This window comes from Coturnix japonica, chromosome 5 (assembly GCF_001577835.2).
Source record: "Coturnix japonica isolate 7356 chromosome 5, Coturnix japonica 2.1, whole genome shotgun sequence".
In the NCBI taxonomy this organism is placed as follows: Eukaryota; Metazoa; Chordata; class Aves; order Galliformes; family Phasianidae; genus Coturnix; species Coturnix japonica.
This window is the reverse complement of record NC_029520.1, coordinates 41,731,024-41,756,558: the sequence shown is the minus strand read 5'-3', so window position 1 is coordinate 41,756,558 and position 25,535 is coordinate 41,731,024. Positions and strand designations below refer to the sequence as shown.

Below are 25,535 nucleotides of genomic sequence, written 5' to 3'. Positions count from 1 at the left end.
ACATCCAGGGAAAATGAAGAGTTATTAAATTATTCCAGGAACCAAACAATTCCCAGAATCACAATTGCTTCCAAATTCATGCATTTGTATAAAATTTGACCCACTCCAGTGGGGTTTTTGTTAATCTTTTTCATGTACAATCCCAGAACCAAATGGAAAGGGTTACAAAAAGATTGAAGTGTTTCAATAATTGGAAAACAGCCTCCCTAATTGTGAGTGATTTGAATTTCCTGCTTTCCTTTTATTTTTGTAAGAACTTGGTTCTGGAAACTAGTCAAGTAGTACATGAATACAGGAAGCCAAGACATACTGAAACTATATAAGAGCCTGTGTTTATAGGTGTCAGTTTGAAAGGAACATTTAAAGTTGGAGTGACTGCAAGAAATGTTTTAAGAAGTTTAGGGAATAAAAAAGGCTGCATGACTTGGCAGAGAGGAAAAAAGTACATTAGGAAACATTGCAAAATAATGGGATAATCCTACCAAAAAGACACTGCACTTGCAAAATAACTTTAAAAACTCCCAGCACTGCATTACAAATATTACATTTCATAGTACCCTAGTGAGAGCTATTAGGTGCACTAGGAAAAATGCTGGAGTAGATACACTTAACTAGGAAGTGCTCAGGCAAACGTGGTCCCAGAAATGCTGGCCGGATTGCATGAGGGACTGAGCCAACCTGCATCGTGCTATTGCCTTGGGATCCCTGGGCTGAGGCATCATGCTTTCTGCAGTGGTAGCCCAGGCACTTCCAGCTGTGTTTTGGAGCCATGGGGGATGAATCAGAGTTAATGGAAAGCCCAACGCTGTGGGAGATGTTCAGCTTGAGAGTCCCAGAGCTGATCTGTGCCTTATATTTTCCTGTTCATGAAACATAATTATATTTTCTCTAACATCTACATGTGCTGCAGGAGCTGTCCTGGGCCAGTTATGCTCAGCACCTTGAATTAGGCTTTTTCCTTATCTGTGTTAAGTGACTGCATTATTTCACTTGGAGAAATGACATTGGGCTATACTGAGTGTCCCATTATCTATGCCAGAATTTCTTTTGGTTGGTTATTACCCTCATTTAGTAACATACATATAGAGATGCTAAATGCTTAGCGCAGTATAAATATGCCTTCCACCGTATGAATTAATACACAATTCAAGTGGCATTAAAATGAAATGCTGTTTCAAATAGCTACGTTATATTTGAAAATGAGTATGTTAAAAATAATTTGGTACAAACTGCTCACAGGATTGCACTTGTGATTAAGGGGAAGCCTTCCCTGGCACAGCAGGTCCTAGTGCCCACACCCTGGTTCAGGAGCACTGTGGTGGAGGTGGCCCCAGTGGCCTGCTGCTGCTGTAGGATGGTCCATGAGTGCTGCTGCTGCACCACTCAACAGCTCTGGTCTCCTTCAGGGACTGCCATATCTGCTTTGTGTTTTCAGTAATGATCAGAGCCTTGCATTTCATCTCCAGTGTTTCTCAGCCATTTAGTCCCAATGATGCAGCAGCAATGGGGAAATACTCTTGATCTGTAACACTTATCCAGTCATCATTTGTCCTAGCCTTAGGATTGCTTGCAAAAATCAAAACAACTGTATTGCAGCTGCTGCTAAATTTCAAGTAGTTTTGACAGCTATTCTTCTCAAGCGGGCAGAAAGCCAGAAAAACCCCAACCTGTGCCTTTAAGTCTTGTTGAGGTCTTCCAAAGTGGAAAACCTGAGGGCTCCATTGCTAAGAGCTTTGCTGGGATTTGACTGCCTGGTGCTGAGAAAGACAGAGGATACAGCCCCACCAAGCAGAGCCAACTGCCACCTATTGGTGCTCACAGCCCAGGAAATCTGCTTGGGACTGGGTCAGAGAGTTAATGTTCTATTTAATCACCTTTATGATGCTAGATTGCATTAATTACTTGGGAAAAATCAGTAAATGATGTGATGCAGGCAGTTGGAGTAATGAAGTGTTTCTCTTCCTTTACAAACTGGTGATCTTAACACTGAAATAACTTGCTTCCTGTTGGCTGCATGCAGGGAATGCCTGTGTGTGGGATAGGGGGGACCCCTGCCTCTAGTTTTAAGACAGAAAATTCTCACTCAGATGACAGCAGCATGAGTAGGGTTTTTCTATGAAAGATGGCAGTAGGTTTTCCTGTGTTTCTTATCCCTATTTCACTGCCCTGTGCTTTTTGTAAGGAGTGAGACTGGAATAACAGTGGTCTCTATGATTTAGTTCATGACTACAGTCCTGAAGCCAATTTTAAATATGATATGGATGTTACCAGGAATAGAAACCTCTCCTAGGAAATGAATGTCACTCCTCATCTGAGTCTATCCAGCAAATGTACCATGAGTTTTCCTTTCATGAGAGCGTAACTGGAATTGGCTTATACTCATGTAGTCAGATACCATTTGCCCAGAAATGTACGTATGCAACGTGCAAAGAGTTAGGGGACAGTCCCTGTATGGCTACCAGTAATATTTATGTGAAATGGAGCCCATCAGTCAGCTGTAGAGCTGTGTTCTCTTCTCTTTGAGTTAGATTAGTATGGCTGGGAAATGGCAGTTCTGCACCAGTTACTGGAGGACACAGCTACCTGACAAGTCTCTGAAAACAACATTACTCCATGAACTGGTTTCATCATTAGGACTCTTGTAATACAAGGTCAATTATTTTAGCTTTAACGATATATCCTATTGTATGTCTGGTAGCCACTCTGTACCGCATCACCCTTGCTAAATCCAGTACATCCTGTTCTGTTCTTTAATTTCCTCAAGGTGAAGTCACTCTTCTTCAAAATTGCTCTCTAGCTCTGCAAGTTACAGATTTGAGTTTTACCTTGTCTGCCATGTCCCACTCCCCTCCATGCAAATGCAGCTTCCCGTGTCTGGACGATGAAGGTGGACCCATCCTTGGGGGCAGGATAGCTGCTGATCTGTAGATACAGTTCTCTCACTGGAATGGGGCTGTTGAGCATCGAGTCTGCTGAAGGCTGAGGAGCAACAATTTAGACTGTTTTTGTTGCAAGACTTCAGTGTTATGTACGCAAATGTCTTGTTTCTCCTGGTCTGACACGGAACAGAATGCACCAGGAACTAGAGAGAGGAACATCTGATGCAGCATGAATCCTTATGCATCAGTGACAAGAACGTTGTCAGGATGGTGAGAAGCTTTCTGCCACTGAGCAGGCACAGGGCATCTCCCCATTCTATAAAGATGAAGCTGCTGAGAATTAAAATGGTTACAAAACCTCCTTAGTCCAGCTTCACCAAAAGCCAAGCTCTATCTTGTGCACTGAGAAGCTTCACCAGCATGAACTGTCCCACGGAAATGGAGGGAGCTGCTATGGCATGGAATTCTGTGCAACAAACACAGGCTTAATAATTAGTCGTCATGCTTTGTGCTGAGAAAATATTTCCATGATGAATAACAGAGTAAGAATATTTGAATTTACAGAAAACATTTGCTGCTTGGCTGGCAGTAGCTGTAGGATGTGATCCAAAACCATTCAATGTTGATGGCTGTCTTTCTGTTCACTTCAGTAGAGCTCATGTTCAGGGGCTTCATTATGATTAATCCTTATTAGTCAAGTTCAGCAGGGCAGTGCCTAATGGCTGACAAAGGATGCCTCTTCCCTATTGCAGGGCCACTGTGTGCCATCTGGGCAGCAGAGAGCCTGCAGCCTGACTAGAGAAGACACAAGAACACATTAACAGAGCAAGCCACCATCACATCCACTCATTATTTGAGAAGGAGAATGAGGGAGGGAGGGGAAAATGAAAAGCTTGGTGTAGTACACAAGAGCCTGGCATGGTATAAAAGAGGTATCAAAAAACGAAATGTATAAGTGCTGATATTCCCTTGTGATATCTTTCTGTGCTTTGTTTGGGCAGCTTCTGGCCAGTTCCCATTGCATCAGTTTCTCCCAGACTCACTGCACGTGCCTTCAGACCTCTCCACGGTCTCAGCAGAACAAGTTAACTGAGGGCCTAAGCAATCTGATGCTGATCTCACCAGCTTTAAAGGGCTTATACAACTCTAAGTTAAGCATATGGCAATTGCTGTGCAGGTCTGGTGTCACGTTCTGTACGTGAGCTTGGAAGGGCACAAGGAGTGTTTTGTACTGACTAGACTTTGGGCAGAGACAGAATAAGTTTGTGATTTATGTAGCCAATCTGGAATGCGCTACAAACACCAGATTAATTTCATCTGAAAACTTTAAATTAAATCTGTTTACTGTGCTGGAGCCTCCCACTGCTCCCTACCTTCTTTTTGTTTCCTGGTGTATTTTCATTTGGGAAAGCTGCACTGCAGGTGTCTTTTCTGCGCTCTGCTGAATGCTATATGGGTGAAGTTTTTTGTATCATCTTTAAGAAGGAAAGCCACATCATTACCTCCCCCCTATCCTCACCCCTCCCCCCATGCATACTTCTTTAGGTTTCCTTGAATGCATTCCTATTTAAGTTTTAACCTAAAAGCTTACTTTTCTTCCTTTTGTCCTTTCAGTTTCTTTGAATGCAATGACTCAGCAGCTACAGGATGAATTTGACAGCAGCGTTGAGAATGCAGAAGCTTGGATGAAAGCCATCCAAGAGAGACTGAGCATCAATGACAACACCAAGGGACCTCGATCTGCCCTAGAAGCCAGGCTGAGAGAGACAGAGGTAAGAGAAAAACGATACGGTGGTTCAGAAGTGGCTGTCACTGACAACAGTTGAACTAATTGCTGTGTGCTCTGAAGTTTTCTGTTAGGAAGCTACCAGTTACATGTGGCTGCAGGAATATTGATCCTCTGTGGATAGGCTTGCCTCATTCTTAGTTTTCTCTCTGCAAAATTGTTACAGCCATTGTAGAAAAAGAGGGAACAATTTGACTACTGGCTTCCGAGGTATTCTCATTGATTTGGAAAATGAGCAGCAGGTTTGACAGGTTAAAGTGTTTACACACTTCTATGAGCATGCTGAAACCTGAAAAAGGAGACTGAGTAGCAGCTTGTAATTACCAGATACTGATTTGCCAAAGTCCACTATATTACATGGGAGAGCTGGACTTCAGTGCTCTCCTCCTTGAGGATTCTGGCACTGATAAAGATTGGAAGTGTCCTAATAATGGCTGGTCTAGAGTAATCCACTTGTCTTTTTCCATAAGACATGTGATAAGAAGATTTACAGCTCCCCTTTCTAATCCATCTAATTAAAAGGTGAATGATTTCATTTTTTGTTGTTCTGACTTAATCTCTTGTATAACTCTTTCACAGAGATCCCATTGCAGATTGTTCCTGCCGTCTTACTGTGATGTTGCATTCATAAACTTCAGTTTCATTAGATGTTATCTTGCTCTTATAATCTCAGAAAATGATACGCTTCTTTTTCTCCAACCTATGCCTTTCATGATTAGAGGAAGTGGTAATATTTCTGTGATGAACACTGAAACTACTTTTATACTTGTATTACCATCAATTCTAAGTAGTCTGTTCTTTAAATCAATCAGATGAATACTTTCCATTGTAATTTACCCAACAGTTTGTAGTTTTGTGTCTACTGAAGTTTGGGCTGCTTCTTCTGAAAAAGTTTAACAGCTCTGAGAAAATATTGCAGGCTTACCTGGAAAGCTTTACATAATGGTGCAGCAGTGTTGGTTTTTTTTTCCCCTAGTTGTGACTTGCCTCTGGCCAGATATAAAGCCTGTTCATGGAGTGATGGATGATGGCTAAACTTGAACGTCAATCATAAGAACCTAAAGTATTTCCTCATGGACTATGGATTTATTTCTGCCTTTAAATAATTTTATTTTTTTTTTTCCTGGGAAACTGATATATGCAGTCTCCAAAAACAGGCAGAAAATCTGGGAACTTGAGTAAGGAGGGTGGTAGTTTGGCAAAGGGAGTGCAGCCATGGCAGAGATACAAGCTTTAGTGACCTGTGGTGATTTCATATAGATAAGCTGAAGTGTCTTGAATTTTGTGGGCTTTGGAGGAGATCTGTAACACACACAAAATCATGATAGACGAGATCTTCATTTTAGACTTCAGAAATTCATCATTCTAAAGAAAAACAAGTGTCTGTTCTCTTTTTCTGTTTGTACCTTACCCACCCTGTTCCCTCATCCTGCCTTCTCTGTCAGAATGGCTTTACCTCTCCTCATGGTGTACTCGCCACCTCTAATTTTCAGTTTCTTTTTTCTGCATCTGGCGTGCAGGTTGGTTTCCTTTTTTTCATGCTTCCTTCCTGAGGTTTATTTTCTGTTCATTTACTGATGAAAATGTCAGCCAATGATAGCAATCATTTAAACCAATCTGAAGAAGTAGGATGTATGTACAAGCACTGCTTTTTCTCTGGCTGATTTTTGCTTTCACTTAAGTTCTGGGAAAAAGTCAGGCTTTGAACAGGGCTTTAATATTTTCCTGCCAAGCAATAACTGTAGCTTTTATTTTCTCGCTCAACCATTTGTGCTGCTTTCTTGGATTCTTTTCATCATACTTTTCATAGTAGATTGTTGGTCCAAACACCTCTTTGCATGTAGCATGCAGATGTACTGTGTACATGCCAAATAATAGTCTTTTCCCAAAATCTGAGTCTGGAAATCCAAAAGCCTGTGATTTGGTGTCACCTTTGCATTAAGTATCTTGACTTTTTCAATTTTATTTTATTTTCTTTACACATATCCTGTGGGCCTAATATTTCTGTAAGTAGTTTCTAGTTTTATACCTCTCCATATTTTCATTATAGAAGGCTTTTCCTGCAACTGGAGAGGCTGCAGCAAGTCAGGAATTTGTGCAAGAACAGCAAGAAAAAGCAATTTGATTGGGTCAGAAGTTTGGATAAAGTGATGCTGAAAGCTAAGCCCAAATCTGGACATTGTCATTCTGTAATACTGTACAGAAATTGTGCTAATTTTCTGTTTTTGGGTAAAGAAAGAAAGTTTGCTTCAGATAACGTAGCTTTAATTAAGTTCTTGGCTTTCTGATAAGTCCAAGATACATGTTTTCTCTGATTCATAACTTAGCAATTTAGGGTCAGAGTAAAACGTGGTAGCAGATAAAATTCCACTCATTAGTTTCTCTTGGCTTGTTTTCTGCAGCGACTTTTATTTGCAATAGAAGATGTTTTAAATATGCTTCGTGACTTTGAAATTGAGATGTGGAGATGGCCTTTTTTTTTTTTTTTTTTTTTTTCCTAGCTAAGAAAATGTTTTTCAACTGCTATATTGTTTTCAGTTTAATTCAGAGGATGGTTAAAAATAAGGTTTAATGGTTAAAATGTTTAATGATAAAGAACAAAATCTAGATGGTTAAGGGGAAGTTCTTATTTTCCACTCAGGTGAAGCTTTGCAGCAGGGACTTAAGGATTCCTGGAAAAAGCTAAGATTAAATTTCACCGGTTATGCTTGCTTCTTTTTCAGGTTTTCATTCTAATTTAATCTCTTTTTTCACAGAAAATACGTGATCTGGAACCAGAAGGCGTGTTGAAAATGGACTTAATTCTCGCAAAGGCAGATGCTGCTCTTCACTGTGTCAGTGAGGATAAGAAACATGAAGTACTGTCTAAGCTGAGACACATTAAAGCCTTGTGGGAAGAGACAGCCATCTACATTACTCACTGTCACAGGTAAGAAAAGCACAACACTGCTCTTTTTTGTTGAAGTGTTTGTTTTATTTAGTGATTTCATAAATTGTTTTCGGCCTGGCTATATGGGAGATCTTATGGAAGTGGAGTGGGGCTTGGAAAGATGGTGGGATCTCATCTCACTCTCCCTTCATAGCCAGCCTATCTCATATAATCATAGAGTGACTAAGGTTGGAAAAGACCACTGAGATCATCTAGTCCAACAAAGTCCATCTCATGGACTTGAACGATGAGTTTTGCTAGACCAAGGTACCTTTTACAGAACATTTCCTCCTTAGGGCAGGGAGGACCTGAGAAATGAAATGTGACCTCCTATAATCAGTGTAGCTTAAAAATGCTGAGCTTTGTCCTTTTGCTTGAATGCCTTTTGAGCTTGTCAGTCTACACTGATCCTGTTGTGATTTCACCTAGCTCATCTCTCTTGCTCTCCCCAATAGCCGAATTGAGTGGGTCTGGCTGCACTGGAGTGAGTACCTGAAAGCTCAAGATGAGTTTTACATATGGATTCACAACATGAGGGTGACCTTGGAGCCTGACATTGAGTTGCAGCTTGGCCTAAAGGAGAAGCAGTGGCAGCTGAGCCATGCTCAGGTTCTGCTGAATGATGTCTTAAATCAGTCAGTCCTGCTGGAAACGCTGCTAGAGGAAGCTGCTTCCTTGTTCAGCAGGATAGGTGACCCCAGCGTTGATGAGGATGCTCAGAAGAAAATGAAGGCTGAATATGAAAGCATCAGGGAAGAAGCTCAGGTAATAATGAAAGGTGTTTAGATTTCATTATCACACAGTACTGTTTACTCTCTTTGTTTCTTGAGCTATGGGGATTCCCTGGTAGGACTGCAAAAAGAAACAGAGCTGAGAACCTCTGTTCTTTCAGCCAACAGACTGTTTGCAAGTCTTCATGTCTCAAGCTGTTAATTGGGATACTCTCATAGTGTACTTTATAGTATGTGGTAAAGTGGCTGCAAGCTGCTTGATGTGATCTAGTGTGAATCATTCATCATCTTTTGGTACACCAGTGATCTTTGTGTAGTCAGGTGCAAAGTACCTATGCACATGGCCAAGCTTGCACAGTAGTTGGAGGATGTCACATTGGTTCAGATCCAGAGCTGCAGAACTGGATAACACTGAGATAATTCAGGTGCAGCTCAACACTGAACTCAGCTGGCTGGTTCCAGAATCTGAGGGATTTCCACTGGACACAGATACTAACTCACGCTTGCTGCTAATCTTCCAGTCCAGCCAGGTGTTAGATAGGCTTGTATAAGACATTCTAGTTTATCTTTCAGTGCCAGTGACTTCCCTTGACTCTTCCAGCTCCTAGGTGAAGAAACTCAGGTAAAAATCATATTGAACTTTGTCACATGGCTAAGGGATAGAGATTTGCATCTGGGGAGAAGAATTCAGTTTCTTAGTAGCCCATATCAGTAGAAATACAGTATTCGAGAAGTGTACTCAAATATTCGAGATGTATATAAATACATGCAGCTTATAGAGCTTATTTAAATCCAATCTGTGTCTCATAGTGACTTCCAAGAATTCTGTATGCTGGAATTACCTGATACAAGTACAAACATTTTTCATTACACTGGCTCTGCTCTCTGTCTCTGTCATAATGTTGCCTTATATTTGTTCTCATGTCACATCTTAGCACAGAGCTGAAACGGCATCTGCTGTCTCTCCCCAGGCACTGTTGTAACAGTAGCTAACTTCAGGTCACAATTAGATAGCAGCAACTTTGTGATGCTCATGCCACTACTATGCTTGCTCTGCAAATAATTTTTCTGTTCAAAGAACCTCAACGTTGATTGTTTATTTTTAAAGGTTCTCTTCACGATTAAACAACTGGTTTTATAAATAAGAATATTCCTTGGACTCTAAGTGTTCCCTGTCTAGATTGCAATTTCAGATTCTCATTCAGCCCCTTCTAACAAATATTTATGTTTGGTTTTGAAGCAGGAGACAGTCATTAGACATTTTAATAAGGCAGTTCTTTCAAACAAGTAATTTAAATAATTGGGGTCTGAATGTGACCTCTCTGAGACTGGTTTATGTGGTATAATTTCTCTGACTGAGTTGGATACATGCTGGTGTAAATGAGATCAGGAAGTGTCTCATAGTACTTAGGTAAAATATGTCTTTAGGTCTCCAGCCAACTGAGGTGCCAGAAAAAGCTTTCCTTTGGCACAGGCTACTAATACCACATTTCACAGAAAGATGAGGTGAGAGAATCCAGCTAAGAAATCTCTCTTTCAGGAGGTGTAGAATAAAGAAGGGGGGATTGAGAAGCCTTGGCTTTTGCAGCTGAATTAAATGCAAAACTCATTAGGTAATGCAAAGATTGCAGGCACTGTAGGACTCATATTGGAAGGCACAGTAGTAGTTAAAAAAAAAAACAAACCCTTCCACCTCTTCTAGTGGCAGAGAGGAATGAATGAAAGAGACACAGGAGTTGCAGGAGGTTTGCTTTGGTCCCATGCGTGATAAGAAGCTAGACGAAATGTGAATTGCAGATGCCAGCTGAATGCCTGAGCTGCCTGCTGGGGTGGATTCCTGGTGTTTGTAGATTACACTTGTGTTGAAGAGCATTTTTAGAGAATGCGCAGTTGTCCAGCTCTGTCAGAACAGCAAAATCTTGGATGCAGATTCTGAAATGTTTTTGTTGTTGTTGTTTTGATTTTGCTTCTGTGGTATGAGCAGACTTTTTTTTTCCCTTTCTTGTTGCACTAACATGTGCCCTTATCATTTCCAAATTGTGAATAAAATCTATTCCTATGAATTACATCATCAGGGGTATTTTTAGATGTGGCGCTGTCTCACAACTGCTCATCTGATAGTAAATAGCGGAGGCAAAATAGCAATATGCAGATGTAGGTGGTTGTGTGTTAAAGCATAAATTATGACTGGTGATGGTAAGAAAAGTTATGGTATATTGTATGTTGATATTTAATCAAATTTATCAAATACACGTGAGCGCATTGATTTTAATCCAAGTTATGTCTGTTAACTCAAGCCCAGATATTCATAAAGCCAAACCTCTTATGCCAGGGCTGAAAGCACCAGGAGAGGCTATGGGAACTTTCTGTACTCTGTCTGTGAGGCCACAGAGGGATTTAAAGCAGGAATTTCATTGATGTGCTTTAAATTGCCTTCTAGATGAGGCTGGTTTGCCTCTGCTGACTCTGAGCGAACCTTAGGGGAGAGTGTTTCCTATGCCTCCATCTACCTCTATGAGTATCTAGGGCTGGGAGGATCTTGCCCAGACACATTTCTTCCTCTGCAGCCCATACTGAACCAATTGGACTGATTGTTTTAGTTCAGTGCTTGGACCATTTATACCACTATGAATGTTGCATTCCTCAAATCCCTAACCTGAGGTCAAAGTGCAATTATTTTTAATCTCTGCAGGTTTGAGAATCAGGGCAAGGGGGCATAGTGAATGAGTGAACTGGTTTTTGTTGAGTAAATCTTGATTGGCCACAGAGGGCTCCAATCATACCTCTACGTTTGGTTTGCACAAGTGAGCAGAGATAAGAATGTCAATGTAGAAAAAAGAATGGCATGATGCCACTGGAGGACGGTGGCTTTGTATTGCACCACAGGTATAACCTGTCCGAAGGTGAAGGTCAAAGTACCACCTGCAGCACAAGGGAGATCGTGGGCTCACTCACACAGAACAAACACAACCTGTTTTAGTTACAGCACAGCCTTTCAAGGGTGTTGCATGCACTAAGAGCATTCCACAAGGGGCAGACTTTTTTCCTAAGGTAACCGTAGTGTAACTTAATTCCTTTCCATGCCAACTGGTGAAGGGCAAGAAAAAAATCAGCCTGATTTGTAGGAAGTAGCATTTGGTTGGATATTATATTAGTGAAACAACAGAACAGAATTCCTCATGATTCACATCCTTCAACAAGGACTACAGATAACAAATAAGGGTAGTCTGAGAAGATACGATTTCTTCTCGATTGTGGTTCCAGACCGGATCTGCAGGGAGCGATTCACCACAGGCTCACATAAGTTCAGGGATTATTGTTTTCTGGATGCACAGAGAAAATCAAGCATGTATCACATAGACTTGAATTTGCTCTGAACTAGCACCAGAGCATGCTTTGTAATCTGCAAATTAAAAAACTCTTCAGTTTCGTTATTTCTAGGGATACCTTGAAGATGACAGTTATTTTCTTTACCACCTGTTTAAATAATAAACATGGAAACAATGTGTGCCTGTGATCTTTTTTTCATTGTTATAGTTAGGCAAAGTAAATCAGTTGTGTGCTCATCTTTATTTTTAACCTGCACGAGGATCATTTCTTTTCATCCCCTCAAGCCCAAACCAGACGTGAGCTTCTCTTATTCTTCACTTATTTTCACTTATTATTACTCTTATATTCACTTATTCTTCTCTAATGAGATACTGAGAAATTTTGGAGAGGAGAAACTATAAATTTTGCCTGATGGGACGCTGCAGTTTGTCTCTCTGAGAGCTAAACTATCCATTGAGACCCTGCAGCATAACAAGGACAGGTGCTTATGCAATCTTTTGTCCTGCTTCTTGTGGGAGCCAAGTGCTGTTGGAGCTCATGGAAAGCGATTCTTGTTTGTACATTCTGGGTTATAGTATAAAGGAGAAAGAGCCAGATAAGCACTGTCCTTACTGCTTCTGATCTCTCCTGTTACAGAGAAGAGTGAAACTGCTTGAAAAGATAACTGAAGAGCACAAGCAGTACAGCGCTAACATCAACCAGTTTCAATCGTGGCTGAATGGTGTGACAGAAAGATTAAACTGCTGCATTGGAGAAACAGCCAAGTCTTCATCAGAGGACAGACTAAAGGCACTGAAGGTCCTATCCTAAAATGATATAATTTTGACAAAGTAGGATTGTGTGTTTTCCATGCCTGTATGTGTTTCTCAAACCACACAAGGGTGTGTTTGAGAAAAGAATTATGCAAACAAAGTAAGGTGATGGTTGCAATAATGTGGGTTATGGATAAAGGGTCTTCACAGATCTGCAAACCATTAACATATAAAGCTCTCTCAGTTTTACCAGAGGTTGCTGGATAGTCTTCTTTGGGTTTTGGTTTTGATTGATTTTTGTGGGGTTTTTTTTCCTTCTTAAAGCCTGATCTTCCACCATTATGTAATTCTTTGAGTGTCTTGCCCTTTTAAACTTTGTCCCTCAGTACAGCATCAAACTGAGAACGGTTTATAATATTTTGGTACCACGCTTTAAGCTGTTCACCTTTAAGTCTCATAGATCTGTTTATTGGTACTTTTCACTGCCTGAAGCTCCTGTATTCTTCACAAGGGATCTCAGGTGATAAGCATTTCTGAAAATCAAGCCAATGTTTTCAGGATCATAGCAGTTAGTACTATACAGAAGGCTGTCAAATGGCTCTGGCTTCTGGTCATTTGAAAAAAAAGAAAAAGCATATCAAACTGGAAGTAGGAAGTGAAAAAGGCAATATGTACAACTAGGAGAGGTGGTCTTATTTTCTGTCTGCTTTCACCTTTTCCCCAGTTTCCCATTCTCACAACTAATATTTCCTTCTTTCTGCAGGAAATTGCCAAAAACATTAGGAACGGTGCAAAGAAATTGAGGCACCTTGAAAATCAATGCACAGATGTGATTCAAAATACCTCCCCACTGGGAGCTGAGAGATTGAAAGATGAACTTGATGAGCTGAGAAAAGCCTTGGAGAAGTTGAAACTGCTGAGCAGTGAGGAGGAGCAGAGATTGCTTAGGATCCAACAGTCAGAAAGTGCCTACAAGTCCCAAGCCAAGCAACTAGAAGCAGATATCCAGGAATTCAGAAAGAGTCTACAGAAACTAGAAAATGATTTGGAACCTGGGGAAAGGGAAAAGACTGAAGATGAGTTTGTGGCTCAGTGGAGAAAATGCAATGTAAGTTGTTGCCCTTCTTATGCCTTAAAAAAAAAAAAGAAAGAAAGAAAAGAAAGAAAGAAAGAAAGAAAGAAAGAAAGAAAGAAAGAAAGAAAGAAAGAAAGAAAGAAAGAAAGAAAGAAAGAAAGAAAAATAATAATAAGTGTTGTTATAGATTGAACACACAGACACATACAGGAGATGCCTGGCCCATTGTTTAAAATTGAAAAGGAAAGAGTAGTCACATATATGAAACAGGAACGTAAATAACAACAATGAAGTCAACTATTCTAACCTTATCTTGTTCTGCACATTAAGGAGGGGGCTAGAGGATGATTTGGAATTTACCTTGGGTTCAGAGGAGCCATGTTCAGAAAGAGAACAGTACAGAGGAAACAACATCATTTTCTGCACTTATAATGAAGCAGAAAAAGAACAGTTTGTTTTTGTGTTTATTATCACTGTTCAAAGTACTTTTTATTGCTACTTGTATGTCTGGAACTCAGCAAGATTAGCTGGGAAAATTATTTGCAAAAAAAATCCACAAAATACAGACTGATTCATTTGTGTTACATCAGGATGGTTTTTGCTTGTTTTGTTTCCTTACACTAGTGCAGCGTTAATATTCCATACATGGGTGTTACAGAAGGTTTCTTCCTGCTCACAGAAGTGCTTAACACTGTTCTAGACATGAATCTCATTATACACTGCAATCACTGAACTGAAGCTGGGACTAGCTGGGATTCACTCAGTTCAAACTGTAAACCCTGCAGGTCAGATGCAGAGGGCAGGCAGTGTGAGAAGAGCAGAGAGCACCTGCATGAAAAAAACAGTTCCTGAGAATATATTCTACTTTATCCAAGTCCACAGTTAACCAGGAAAAAAGGCATCAGAAAGGGGACTTGGAGTTAAGAGTGTGAATATGTTGTGCCAGACGCTACATGTGGTGTGACCTGTTTGTTCTTTTTGTGATTAAGGCAACAAGAGCAGTTCTGGCTGCAGAAGAGTCGAAGGTTGAGAGGCTGAAGGCTCAGCTAAAGGAGCTGCTGCGATTTTCCAAAGATGTGCAGCCACACGCTAACAGTGTCATCTCTGCAATACGGGACTATCAAAGGTAGTGGGAAATCTATGAGATGGGCTGGGCTGGGGTGGAAATATCTTAGACCTCGAAGGGATTGACAGACACCTAATAAGAAAGCAATAGGCCATTTGATTCTAGGTGACAGGTAAAAAGAAGTGTTTTTTCTTTTATGACATCCACCTCCACAATTCAGTAAACCTGTAATTTTAGCTGTTTGCTAGGAGTTGTGGGCTGCTGGCCATTTTCAAGCAGTAATCATGCATCACTAATGTTGTGCATGGTTTTAAGAAAATTAGATTGTTGGCAGCTAATTTGATTTTCTTAGCTTTGTATAATAATAATATATGTACTTTTTTTGCTTTTCATGACAGCAACTAGAAAATCAGGGCAGGAGCTGTAGTAGTAAATGGTTTGGAAGAATTATGCCCCTTCCTTATTGAGTCTGCTGTGATGACTCATCAGCCTTAGCAATTACTTGGCAGAGCTTATTCCTCTCTCCTGACTGCATGCATGCATGATTCCTGTTTTCAACTTGCCTTAGTTTGGAAACTCTGAGAGTTTAGCCTCTCCCTAGACTTCAGTGTTTCCGTTTCCAGGCTGTCTGGAATCAGGAAGTAAAGGAGCTGGCAGCAAATTTTGCAAATTAGAAGAAAGGATCATTTTTTAGAGGAAAAAGAAAGGTCAGTTCTTTTTATTACATCCAAGCTAACTTTTCTCTATACAGTGCACAGTACGCTGCCTAGCTGGGAGGGTTATGGGTCATTATGGAAAAGGATTTCAGTTTAAAAACTAGCGAGTAGATGGGGTTGAAAGAGAAGCAGAAAAAGCAGGAGAACTTGCCTCTGAGTAGGAAATGGCAGCTGTTCTTTCGTCAGCTTCTCCCCAGAATTTCTTCTCAAAGTCTGGCAGTGTCACACGGAGCCTGGCAGGGGCAGCAGAGCAAATGGCAAAGGACATGTGCTGTCACTACTTTACATTTGTGGAGCTGCAAACTTATCTCTGCTTAGCTATGTAATGTCCCAGTGACTCCGGGAAGATTATTCTTGGTGTTTTTATAGACAGAACTAATGATGTTTACCTTGGAAGCCTGTGGTATTGCTCTTACCTGCTTGTCCCTATTTCAGGAGGCTGTTCCCATATGAATACACAATTTTGGCTACGCTCTTCCGTATCAAATAGGATTCAACAAACTGGGAAGTTAGGAAAGCTTAGAAAGGCAGGAGGCAGCTGCTTGGGGTGTGTCCCTACTGGGCCTTGTTTCTCAGCTGCATTTTGGATAAGCCTTTAAAAGAGACGCCTGGATACTTAATGAGTGTGTGCTGATCTATATTTATGTAGATATACACTCACATAGTTATGTGTGTGTATATATATATATATGTATATGTATATTAATATAAGGAATTAATCAAATTTAATTTGGTAAAATTTTGAAAAAAATCTATATCTGAGCAGAAAAAAGTATGTCTTTTTTCCTTTTTTTTTTATAGGTAACATAGTGTGATCGAATATATATATATTTTCTTTGTAAAATACTACAGTTGTGGTTAATTTCCAGATACCCTTGGCTTGCTTTACCCAAAACTCAATGAGGCTGCTCAGATAATACTATTTGTAAATCATGCTGGTGACAGCAGCCAAGAAAAATGACATAGGAGGGGAAATGTCTGCCTGCTAAAAACAGAGTAGTTCCCGATACACAGTTGCACAAGAGAAAAACATGTCTCAGGGTGCCTAAACAAAGTTTTATCAGGCATCTCTGACTGGCAGAACAGCTGTGAGTATGCAAGACCAGGCTCTGACACTAAAAGACTGAAGCTTTTGTGTTAGATGTGGTTTACAGACGAGTATTGTGTTAATTCGTGGCCTGATGAATGGGATATTTGGAGTTGGATTTCCTTGTAATTCTTTTCTCAGCTGCCACTTTATCCTTGCAGTGTTAAAGCAAAGACACTTAAAATGAGCACTGATACAGAAGCTCAACTGAGCAGACTTTTCCAAAATCCCCTGCAAAGTTTTGAACAATGGAAGCTGACTGTCCAGATGCTTCTGGAGACTCCTGAGCCAGCGTTGGATCAGATTGAGGTAACAAACCTGTTACTAAGCTCAGAAACTGATACTTGGTTACCCTTTGCCCACTCTCCACCAGCAACTGACTGAGTACAACGGCCAAAAACAACAGCTGGAAGGGCCTTTCCAGTATGATATGAAACTCCATTGCACAGAGTTCAACTATAGCTGTAGCAGAATGTCTTATTTTGTGCCCTTCATTTGGTTAACTGGAGTCGTTAACTGAGTACTCTGAAGAGCTAAATGTCTTTAACAATGGTGGTAATGCTGTTTGGCATTGGCTCAAATTCCCTTTGATGAAAATTCTGTGGATTCTGTTAATAATACTGTAGAAATATAGTTGTGGGGTTGAAATACATGATTTCTGCATGTGTCCAGGAAGATATTTGTTACTTTGTCACCCCTTTACTCTCCAGAATAAATGTGTCTGTGAACAGGGATGGAGTTTGTCCTTGGGATGAGCATTCAAGCTGTCCTTTCTGTTGGTTGTTTAGGCCTCTGCACAGACAACTCTTTCCATAGTACAGCTTTCCTCTATTTCTGTTCACAAAATGGATGCAGCCCTGATGCTTCTAACATTGTCAGGAAGACTTTTCCTTTAACTGGGCACTGTCCAGGTACCTTTTGTTACCCCTTGTCAGCCCAGCATGCTGTTCTTACCTGAGTTTGTCATACTGCTTTGGTCGTGTGACTTGTGTGAGAATAATACAGTTATGTGATTATTATTATTAATATTACTTGGTTATGATTTTACAGGAAGAATACTTTTTTTTTCTTTAGGCTGCTCTAGCTGAAAGTTCACAGTTCAAAGAAAAACTGATGACATTACAGCTGAAAAAAGATTTGCTAAACAATATCCTTGGAGAGGAAAAAGCAAAATCCTTCCTGGAAGAAGTAGCTGAAGCTTCAAAGGAGAGAGAAATTCTACACAAAAGTCTACTGCAAAGTAAAAGCAAACTCCAGGTGAGCTTCAGAGCCCATGTACAGTCTTACCCTGTAACAAAGATGACAGTTAATCTTTTTCTAAGCCAGTTTCATAGAATCAAATTCAGCATTAATCGGTTGTGCTCAAACTGTTTTCTTAGGCTAATCAAATACACATATAAAGTTATGGCCTGTTGTGTTTCATGGCTTAGTATTTGCTCTGAGTATTGGATGGACTAAGGATAAGGCCAACGGAGGTATATGTTGAATGTTTTTTTTCTTCTTTCCCTACCTAGAATTTGATATTGCAGCATAAGGACTTTGATGCTGCTTTTACACCTTTGCAGAAGAAATTGTTTGCTATCAAAGCCAAATTAGACCTGGAGAATGAACCACAGCCTAACCTCTTGGGTAAAAAGACACAACTCCAGAGACTCCAGGTACATTACAATAATGCTTGACCATAATACTGCATTGCTTCAGCAAAGGGTTCAATATGCATTAGAGCCTGCTTAAGGTATGCAGTGCACCTGGATAGCTGGGAAAAAAAGGAGAGAAGAGCAGAACAAGAAGAGAGAGAATTTGACTCATTCTCATGGCCATGATGAGTTGGGCTGATTCAGATATGCTGTGCCATTTCACCATTGGTGCAAAGAAGTCAGTGTTTACCTTGTTGTATTGTGTTTCCTCTAGCAGCTTCTCAGCAGCTTATTTTCTTTGTTATCAACTAGTGACATGTGAGAACATCCCACCATTGCTTTCAGAACCACTGGCTTCTAGACATTGAGCAATTAATATTCTTAATGACAGTGATCGTTCTTTTTTTATTTTTCTAATAATACCCTCACACTCTCAACTGGAAATGCCTTTAGCAAAAGTCTTGTAAAGGGCCTTGCCATGTCTAACACACTACCCATATGCATTATGTTTTTTCCACTGCAGATGATCCAAGATGACTTGGCAGAGCTTGCAATTCAAATGGAAGAGGTAGAGAAGCTTGTTCAGTCAAATGAAACACAGAGACATGAAATGAACCAACTTACATCTGACATTCAGGCCCTGAAGAGATCACTGGAGGTAACCTAAGAGTTCTTAGTTGCCTGAAGAGTTACCAGTAACCACTATTTAAAAGAAAAATAAAATAATTATTTGATCATACGAGATAATGTGCTATGAATGACAGATATTTTCATTTCAGGTACTGAATTAGGGGATTGGGCTCCATGATCTCTGGAGTTCTCTTCCATCCCCTACAGTTCTGTGATTCTTATGACTTTGGTAGCTCTTCCAGGATTCTCTGATTGTAGTATGATATCCCTTTGAGACAGGTGTCCCTCCACACACATTGTTTTGTGTTCTTATTTGTTTTGTTTTGTTTTTAGCTGTATGAATTATTTATGGAGTGGACTTGTTATTTCTGAGAAAAAGACCCCATAGTTACATGATTACACAGTACCTTAAACTTGTTCACAGATTCCTCGAGTGTGCGATAGAACCAAGTCAACTGTTTGATCTTGTTTAGCTTTGTGATTCTAGTTAACAAGAGAAAAGTGTTGCAATTTTATGAGTATTAGTTTTGACTTGAGACTTTCTGAAGCTTGTAAACATAGCTATAAAATGACCTTCCAAAGCAGTCTCAGAGGAAGAGCTTATAAAATATCCTTAGTTATGCAGGTCACCATGAAATTACATGTTACTCTAATAGACTCTGTGGAATTCTAGTTTCAATCTCAATAATCTCATTCATCATTGAACTGGAATTTTGCCAAAAAATAAAATTGTCACAGTGAGTTCTGATTCAGACAGTGTGAGATGTCTTTAGTATTTACTGGGGTGTGAAGAAATGATCAGCTGAAACAGAAGGTAACTATTCTCATTCTTAATGCCCCCCCATGTGGTTGAGTTTATGCCTGCAAGAGTCTGGATGCTAAAAGATAAAGCTTTTTCTATCTCATTAGCAGTGACGTTTTTATTTTCTACCCACGAGATTGTGTGTCAGTAGTCACAGTGTAAGATTCAGTAATTAAAGCGCTTCTTATTTGTGTTTGGGTGCTGACGTTTTTATCATTTGCAGATAATGATACAGCAATCTGAAGAGCATGTTCAGAAGCACTGGGCATTTAATGACAAACTGTTTGACCTCCAGCAGTGGATCACTGCAACCACTGAGAAGATTGGCTCCTATCAGGGTGCTGATGTGAAGCAGAGCAATGAAAGCAGGGTGGCAGACCTTGAGGTGAGAATAGCATCTTAATGCAATATGTTAGTTAATGTGCAGCATTTAGACCTTAAGAGATGGGGTTTTATAACAAGCGTTTGTTCCTCCTGAGACACCTTTTGTTTGCTGCTGCGTTCCTGCTTTGCCCTATGCTGTGGTATATGGATCTAGGTAAAAGACAACAGTGAGAAAAGAGTAAAGAACTGTTGAAATGGGAAAGTATTATCAAAAGACAAGTTTTAAAATGGTATAACTGTACTCATGCATACATATGAGCATATTGAACATTACCCTGTTAGCTAACCTTATGCTGTATTTGAAGTAAGCTCTTCCACAGCTTATGGCTTTTTCCCATGCAGCAGTATTTTGCAGGCTAGATTCACTCTGGTAGGTTGTTTCAGCTGGCAGCTTTTGTTTTCATATGGGAAATGAAGGTATCTCTCAGGAATGCCACAGAAGAGATGCACCGACAGCTTAGGCCCTTTAAGTTTTGCCATCTACTCTTTGATATATGTTGGCTCTTTGCAAGAATCCACAGCATATTTTTTTTCTCGCTAGGTATTTTCTAGCTAGTGCCAACAGAAGCAGCATAGCCTGGACTGAACATGGCCTTCAGTCTGACATAGCCTCTGCTTTACCCAGGATACCTAGAAGTAACTGTAAGGACTGTACGTTTCAGAGATGGCTAGCTGAGTTTCCAGATAAGGAGATCCAGCTGCACCTCGTGGAAGCTCATGGCCAGCTGGTCATGGAGAATTCTTCCCCAGAGGAGACTGCCCATGTTCAGGCAGAGCTGGATCAGCTGAAGGAGTCTTGGAAGTCACTGAAAGAAATGGCAACTGGGTAAGTGTTCATATTTGTCTTTTCTCGATGCTCCCTCTACCCAGTAATGGGGAAAAAAAAGAAAAAAAATCTTTAATGAAAATATCAGAAATATTAGAACTAGAGAACTGGTGCTGCTTTGAAGCACTCCTGGCTTGAATTATTATTATTATTTGTTTAAAAGATATTGGTATTAATATAATAAGTCACAATAGTGCTATTTCACTAGAGGTGTCCCCCATAGTCTTGACCAAAATGTGGGCATCTCATCATCAGGTTTCTCACTGTACAATTGTCTACAATTTTGTGTTTTACAGTCTTCTCAAAAGGTGGCAGTTAAACAGGTCAATGGCTGATAAGAAGAAAACAGCATTTGTGGATAGCAGAAACGTGTCTGGACCAGTCTTCCACGGTTTAGATCTCAACCATAAGCAGGTGAGAGAGGAACTTTGAATCTGCCTTTATCTTCACAAGAACAATTTTATTGGTTCATGTGATACTATAAATTATACACTTGAAGGTAAAGATCTCACAGTCAGGGCTTCAGAAGAAATACCTGAGTTAACAGTAACAGCTTGTATTTGTTGCTGTTGTCCTGAAACCTAGGAGAAGACAGCAGAAGGGAAAAGGGCGAGCAGCCATGTTAAACTCCTGCATGACTTTGAAGAGTGGTTACAAGGAGAAAACACCAAACTCTCCAACATTCTTGCTGTGAATTTGTCTTCCACAGAGGAAATGAAGACGCGGCACAAAGAACTGGAGGTTAGTTTTCCAGAGGTGAAGATATTGACAAAGATTGCAATAAGTACAGATTGTTTCAGGATTGAAAAACTAAAGCAAAAAGACTCTTATATTCTCTGTATTAGGAGACTCCAGAGCTAAAGAGGAACTAGTAAGCTCAGGAAATTAGGACAAGTATTTCAGTCTTACCAGGAAAGATCTGCCAGAGTGAGAGTGGTAGAAGTGAAAGAAGAAGCATGGCCTGTAGGGGCTGGAGTGGACAATTATAGCACACTATATCAGATATATTTGTTAAGGTGATTAAAATGTCTACTTGCTATTTGGAACCACTGGTTTGGTTTCATTTGAATGCCACAACAATGGATGCTGGAAGAAATGAAGCAAACAAAAATATCCAAAGCTACAGATGAGTGGACTTTTTCAGGCCAAAAGAGCAACTAACCCTTGAATACCCAATAGTTTTATTTAATACAACTGTTCATTTAAATGGTAGCTTTTATAAAATGAAACCCTCCTGAATTCCGAGTTGCTAGTGACCTTGCTTTGGCTGCAGGAGCTGCAGGCTCACGTGCCTGATGGTCAGCGTCTCTTTGAGGACCTTCTTCGTTTTCATCCCATTGTTGGAAATTCTGAAGATCTGGAAGACCTGCGTTACCGCTGGATGCTTTACAAATCTAAACTGAAAGAATCCATGATTTCACCGGTAGGTGACAGCACTCAATTTGTAGTTGCTGATCTCTGCCATTGCTCTTTTAGGTTGCTGCAAATTGCTAGTCTCAGTTCAGCAATACATTTAGATTTCATTGAAACCTCTCTTAGTAAAAAAAAATTAAAGACAGAGCAAATGCAACTATATACTTTTGAATATAAGCACAAACCTTCTTGTGTTAAAATAGAAGTTATGTAGTTTTTTTTTTTTTCCTTTTATAAACAATACTCAGAGTATTTCTCTGCAGAGTATTTTAATGTGTGAGCCAAATGAGTAAAGTATTTATGTAATGATGCACTGAAGATGGCAGAATTCTCCTCCATATACAAAATATTCCAGGCCACGCTAAAGATATTTCTGTGTTCTTATGTAATTATTGCTTAAAATTTTTCAAGTACTTACGTTATCTGTTCAAGATACCTTAACTATAGGACTAGACTTTCCAGTTAAGCATTTGGCATTTTCTATATAGAATTAAGGAATTGGAAGTTGAGCACCTAAAGTTTGAAGCCTTAGAAAATTTTCTACTTTAGAAAACCTTCAAAACCTACTTAAAAAACAAAGCTTACTTAAAACACAAATTCTTCAAAGGGCTTAGAAAATAAGCATGACCTCCTCTAATAAAGAGCATGTTTTGAAGTTTTGTTTGCCCGTGGTTGTAATAAGTAATGTTTTGATTATCAAAACGTTGTGTAAGCCTAACTGTAGTCAGTAGGTGTCAGTAAAATCAAGGCTATTGCTGGAATTCTTCATCTGATTCAAATAGCTTAGAGCCTGAAAACATTTTAAATTTCTATCTAACGTGTGTTAAAAAGCTCATTAAAAATATATCACCTGCCAGTTCACTCTGTCCAGATGACCATGAATTTAAAGAAACATCCCCTATGAGGTGAATACTCATTTATAGGTTCCACTGGGATCTTAAATTCATGCTTTTTTGCCTTTTTTTTTTTTTTTTCTTTAACAGATTACTAAATCTTCAGAAAAACCAGACAGATTCGGAAAGGTAGGAAATTTTCCTGTCATTAAGCTAAAAAATATTTTATCCAGCATTTTGCGGATAATTATTTTGAATTAGACTTTTTCAAGATTCTTGAGATTGTTTTATCATTAAGGGCCTCTCTTCTTTCCTTTATTATTTTTAGCATTTTTTGCTCTTGAGCTGTACTTTGCTATATCCCTATAAGATGAATATCCATATGCTGTGCTACATGAACTTAATTCATTTTTCTAAGGAGGCTATGGAAGGGTTGAAATCTCTCTCAAAAGGATTTAGAGACCAAGTGCCTAAAATAACCTTGAAAATGTGCCTTTTGATTGCTTTAGAAACTTCTGGAAAATTGCTTTGGATCATTCAGCCCATTCCCTTACTAATGCAGAAAAGCAGAGAAAGTAGAGATTTACCTAATGTTATTAGACTAAATCCTTGCTGTAAGAAGCAGAATTTCTCCTGTGATGGAGTTTCTTTTGGAAGCGATGACATAAGAAACAGAAGCAGTAGCCTAGAAGATAAGGACAAGCTTAAAGAAAACAAAATACTGCCAGCTTCTTATTTAATCCATGAAGCTTTAATGATGCCCTTTTCATTAACTCAGCGAGTGTTTCAGTTGAGATGAATGCTGCTGAACATCCTTTTCTTCTTGTCAGCTCTTGCTTTGTGTACAGACAATTAGCTTCTGCTTTCACTACTATTTCCCTTTCCTCCTATTTTCACAAGGAAAGAAATAAGGCTATATTTGCTCAACAGAACATAAATTGTACAAACAATATTTTGTATGAACACATAGTCATCTTAAGGTCATTCAAACCCTTGATTTCTTCAGTTGCAAAAAATATCTCTTTAGAATGAGACCAATATTTGAAGGGTCCGATACAGTGCACTTCTAGTATGGTCAGAAGTTAAGACTTCCTCTTTCAGATGAGATATTTCTCTAGTGCTCAAATGGTGTAGCTTCTCCCATATTTTTCCCCAGTGAAGTACTGATCTATCCATGGTAGTTCTCACATGCCTCCTGCATAGTTTTGGCCAGATTTGGCTCAAGAAGTCTGACTCAGCATAAGTTGTTTAGTATTGCTAAGATGAAAAGATCTAAAGAATTTATCAGGTTGGGAAAAAAATCCAACATTTTACTACTTGGTGCTGTGGCAACCAAATGTTTAACAGTGCTGCTTTCTGGTAGAGGTGGCCTAAAGGAATAGTTCAGAAGACTGACTGAGAAATTCAGTTGGATAGAGTTTTTTGTGTAGAGTGGGAACAAAGAATTTTTATATATATAAAATATATATGTTTATATATATATAATAAAAGCTTGAAGTATCACCTTGAGACATCTTCACTGAGGAATTAAATGTCAATTATTAATTCATCCATCTCTTATGACTCAGGGTGCATGGCATTTATTCCTCAACTTCTCTAAAAGAGACTGATGACTTCTGATGGTCTTCAAGGAAACTGCAATAATGTAATGGCAGGCAGCAAGTGTTTGTCAATTAGGCCTATAGCAATTGAACAAAAAAGCATTCTCGGAGTCTTTAATAGCTACTGAACATAAAGAGAACACTTTGGTGTGGGAAGAACTGAAATTCTTCATATGAAGAATGAAAATGGTTTCCATTGCACCAAGAAGTTATCTGTAGTTTCCTCACAGCCAGTATAAATGTCATGACCTACACCTTGCTCACTGAAGTGAGGTTCTGCCTCCTTCAGAGTTTTCAGTCTCTATGTATATTCTCTGTAGTCAGAATTCAAGTAACATAAGTGAGGCGTCTTTTTGTCATTCATGCTGGGGCTTTCATTGGGATGTGAGCATAAGTTGGTTGTGCACACTTGAAATGGAAAACAGTGTTGATCCATCATGGGTGCATTGCTGTTCAGGCTGAGAGGAAAAGCAAACCAACTATAGAATTAGAAGCTGTGAAGTTTTAAATTCAGATTCAATATTTAAAGTGTGGTTAGAAGTGAAAGAACGACTAGACAAAATATTTTTGCATGTTTTGAACATCATTTCAAAACCATGGTGAAAAAAACACTCAAAGTGGCTGATCTTGGGAGTACACATGGTACACATGGTTGGAGCATCATCACTGTACTTGCTACATCCAGTGGTTTGCATACAGTGGAAGGTTTGTGGATCCCTGCTTCGGGACCAGGTTACCTGTAACTTCTCAGCTCCCCCATGTTTCTGGGTCACACAGAATCTGCAGAGGTGGCAAATTTTTAGGCATTTTGGTCTGATTTTTGCTTCTGCAATATGAGATCCCTAGTGGCTCTGCTTTCTCTCATGTTTGGGTCATAAATATATTGCAGCCACAGCAGATGAACCCGGAAAACGGGAGAACGCAGCTGCAGGCAGTCTCAGTCCATTGCATTCTGTTTTTATTCCATTTCTAGCCTGCATTTCCCAGTGTTGGCCAGAGTAGAGCCTACTCCACGTTGATTAATATGCTTTATTCTGATCATTCATCCTTCACTGAGG

At 39.6% G+C, this 25,535-nt stretch overlaps 1 protein-coding gene across 7 annotated transcripts in view; it reads left to right on the top strand.

Annotated features, from left to right (window-relative positions):
* Window positions 1-25,535, top strand: part of SYNE3 (spectrin repeat containing nuclear envelope family member 3) — a 69,774-nt gene that overhangs the window by 14,186 nt on the left and 30,053 nt on the right. For 6 of the 7 annotated variants that reach the window (XM_015865328.2, XM_015865326.2, XM_015865327.2 and 3 more), the window contains 16 exons: window positions 4,494-4,651; window positions 7,422-7,594; window positions 8,050-8,359; window positions 12,292-12,453; window positions 13,171-13,515; window positions 14,472-14,608; window positions 16,513-16,660; window positions 17,426-17,608; window positions 17,866-18,009; window positions 18,512-18,646; window positions 19,644-19,805; window positions 20,467-20,630; window positions 20,927-21,044; window positions 21,216-21,371; window positions 21,904-22,053; window positions 23,027-23,065. In XM_015865328.2, coding sequence (XP_015720814.1) covers window positions 4,494-4,651; window positions 7,422-7,594; window positions 8,050-8,359; window positions 12,292-12,453; window positions 13,171-13,515; window positions 14,472-14,608; window positions 16,513-16,660; window positions 17,426-17,608; window positions 17,866-18,009; window positions 18,512-18,646; window positions 19,644-19,805; window positions 20,467-20,630; window positions 20,927-21,044; window positions 21,216-21,371; window positions 21,904-22,053; window positions 23,027-23,065 — 2,684 coding nt within the window. The remainder of the gene's footprint in view (window positions 1-4,493; window positions 4,652-7,421; window positions 7,595-8,049; window positions 8,360-12,291; window positions 12,454-13,170; window positions 13,516-14,471; window positions 14,609-16,512; window positions 16,661-17,425; window positions 17,609-17,865; window positions 18,010-18,511; window positions 18,647-19,643; window positions 19,806-20,466; window positions 20,631-20,926; window positions 21,045-21,215; window positions 21,372-21,903; window positions 22,054-23,026; window positions 23,066-25,535) is intronic. The other variant, XM_032444867.1, reaches the window with a different exon arrangement.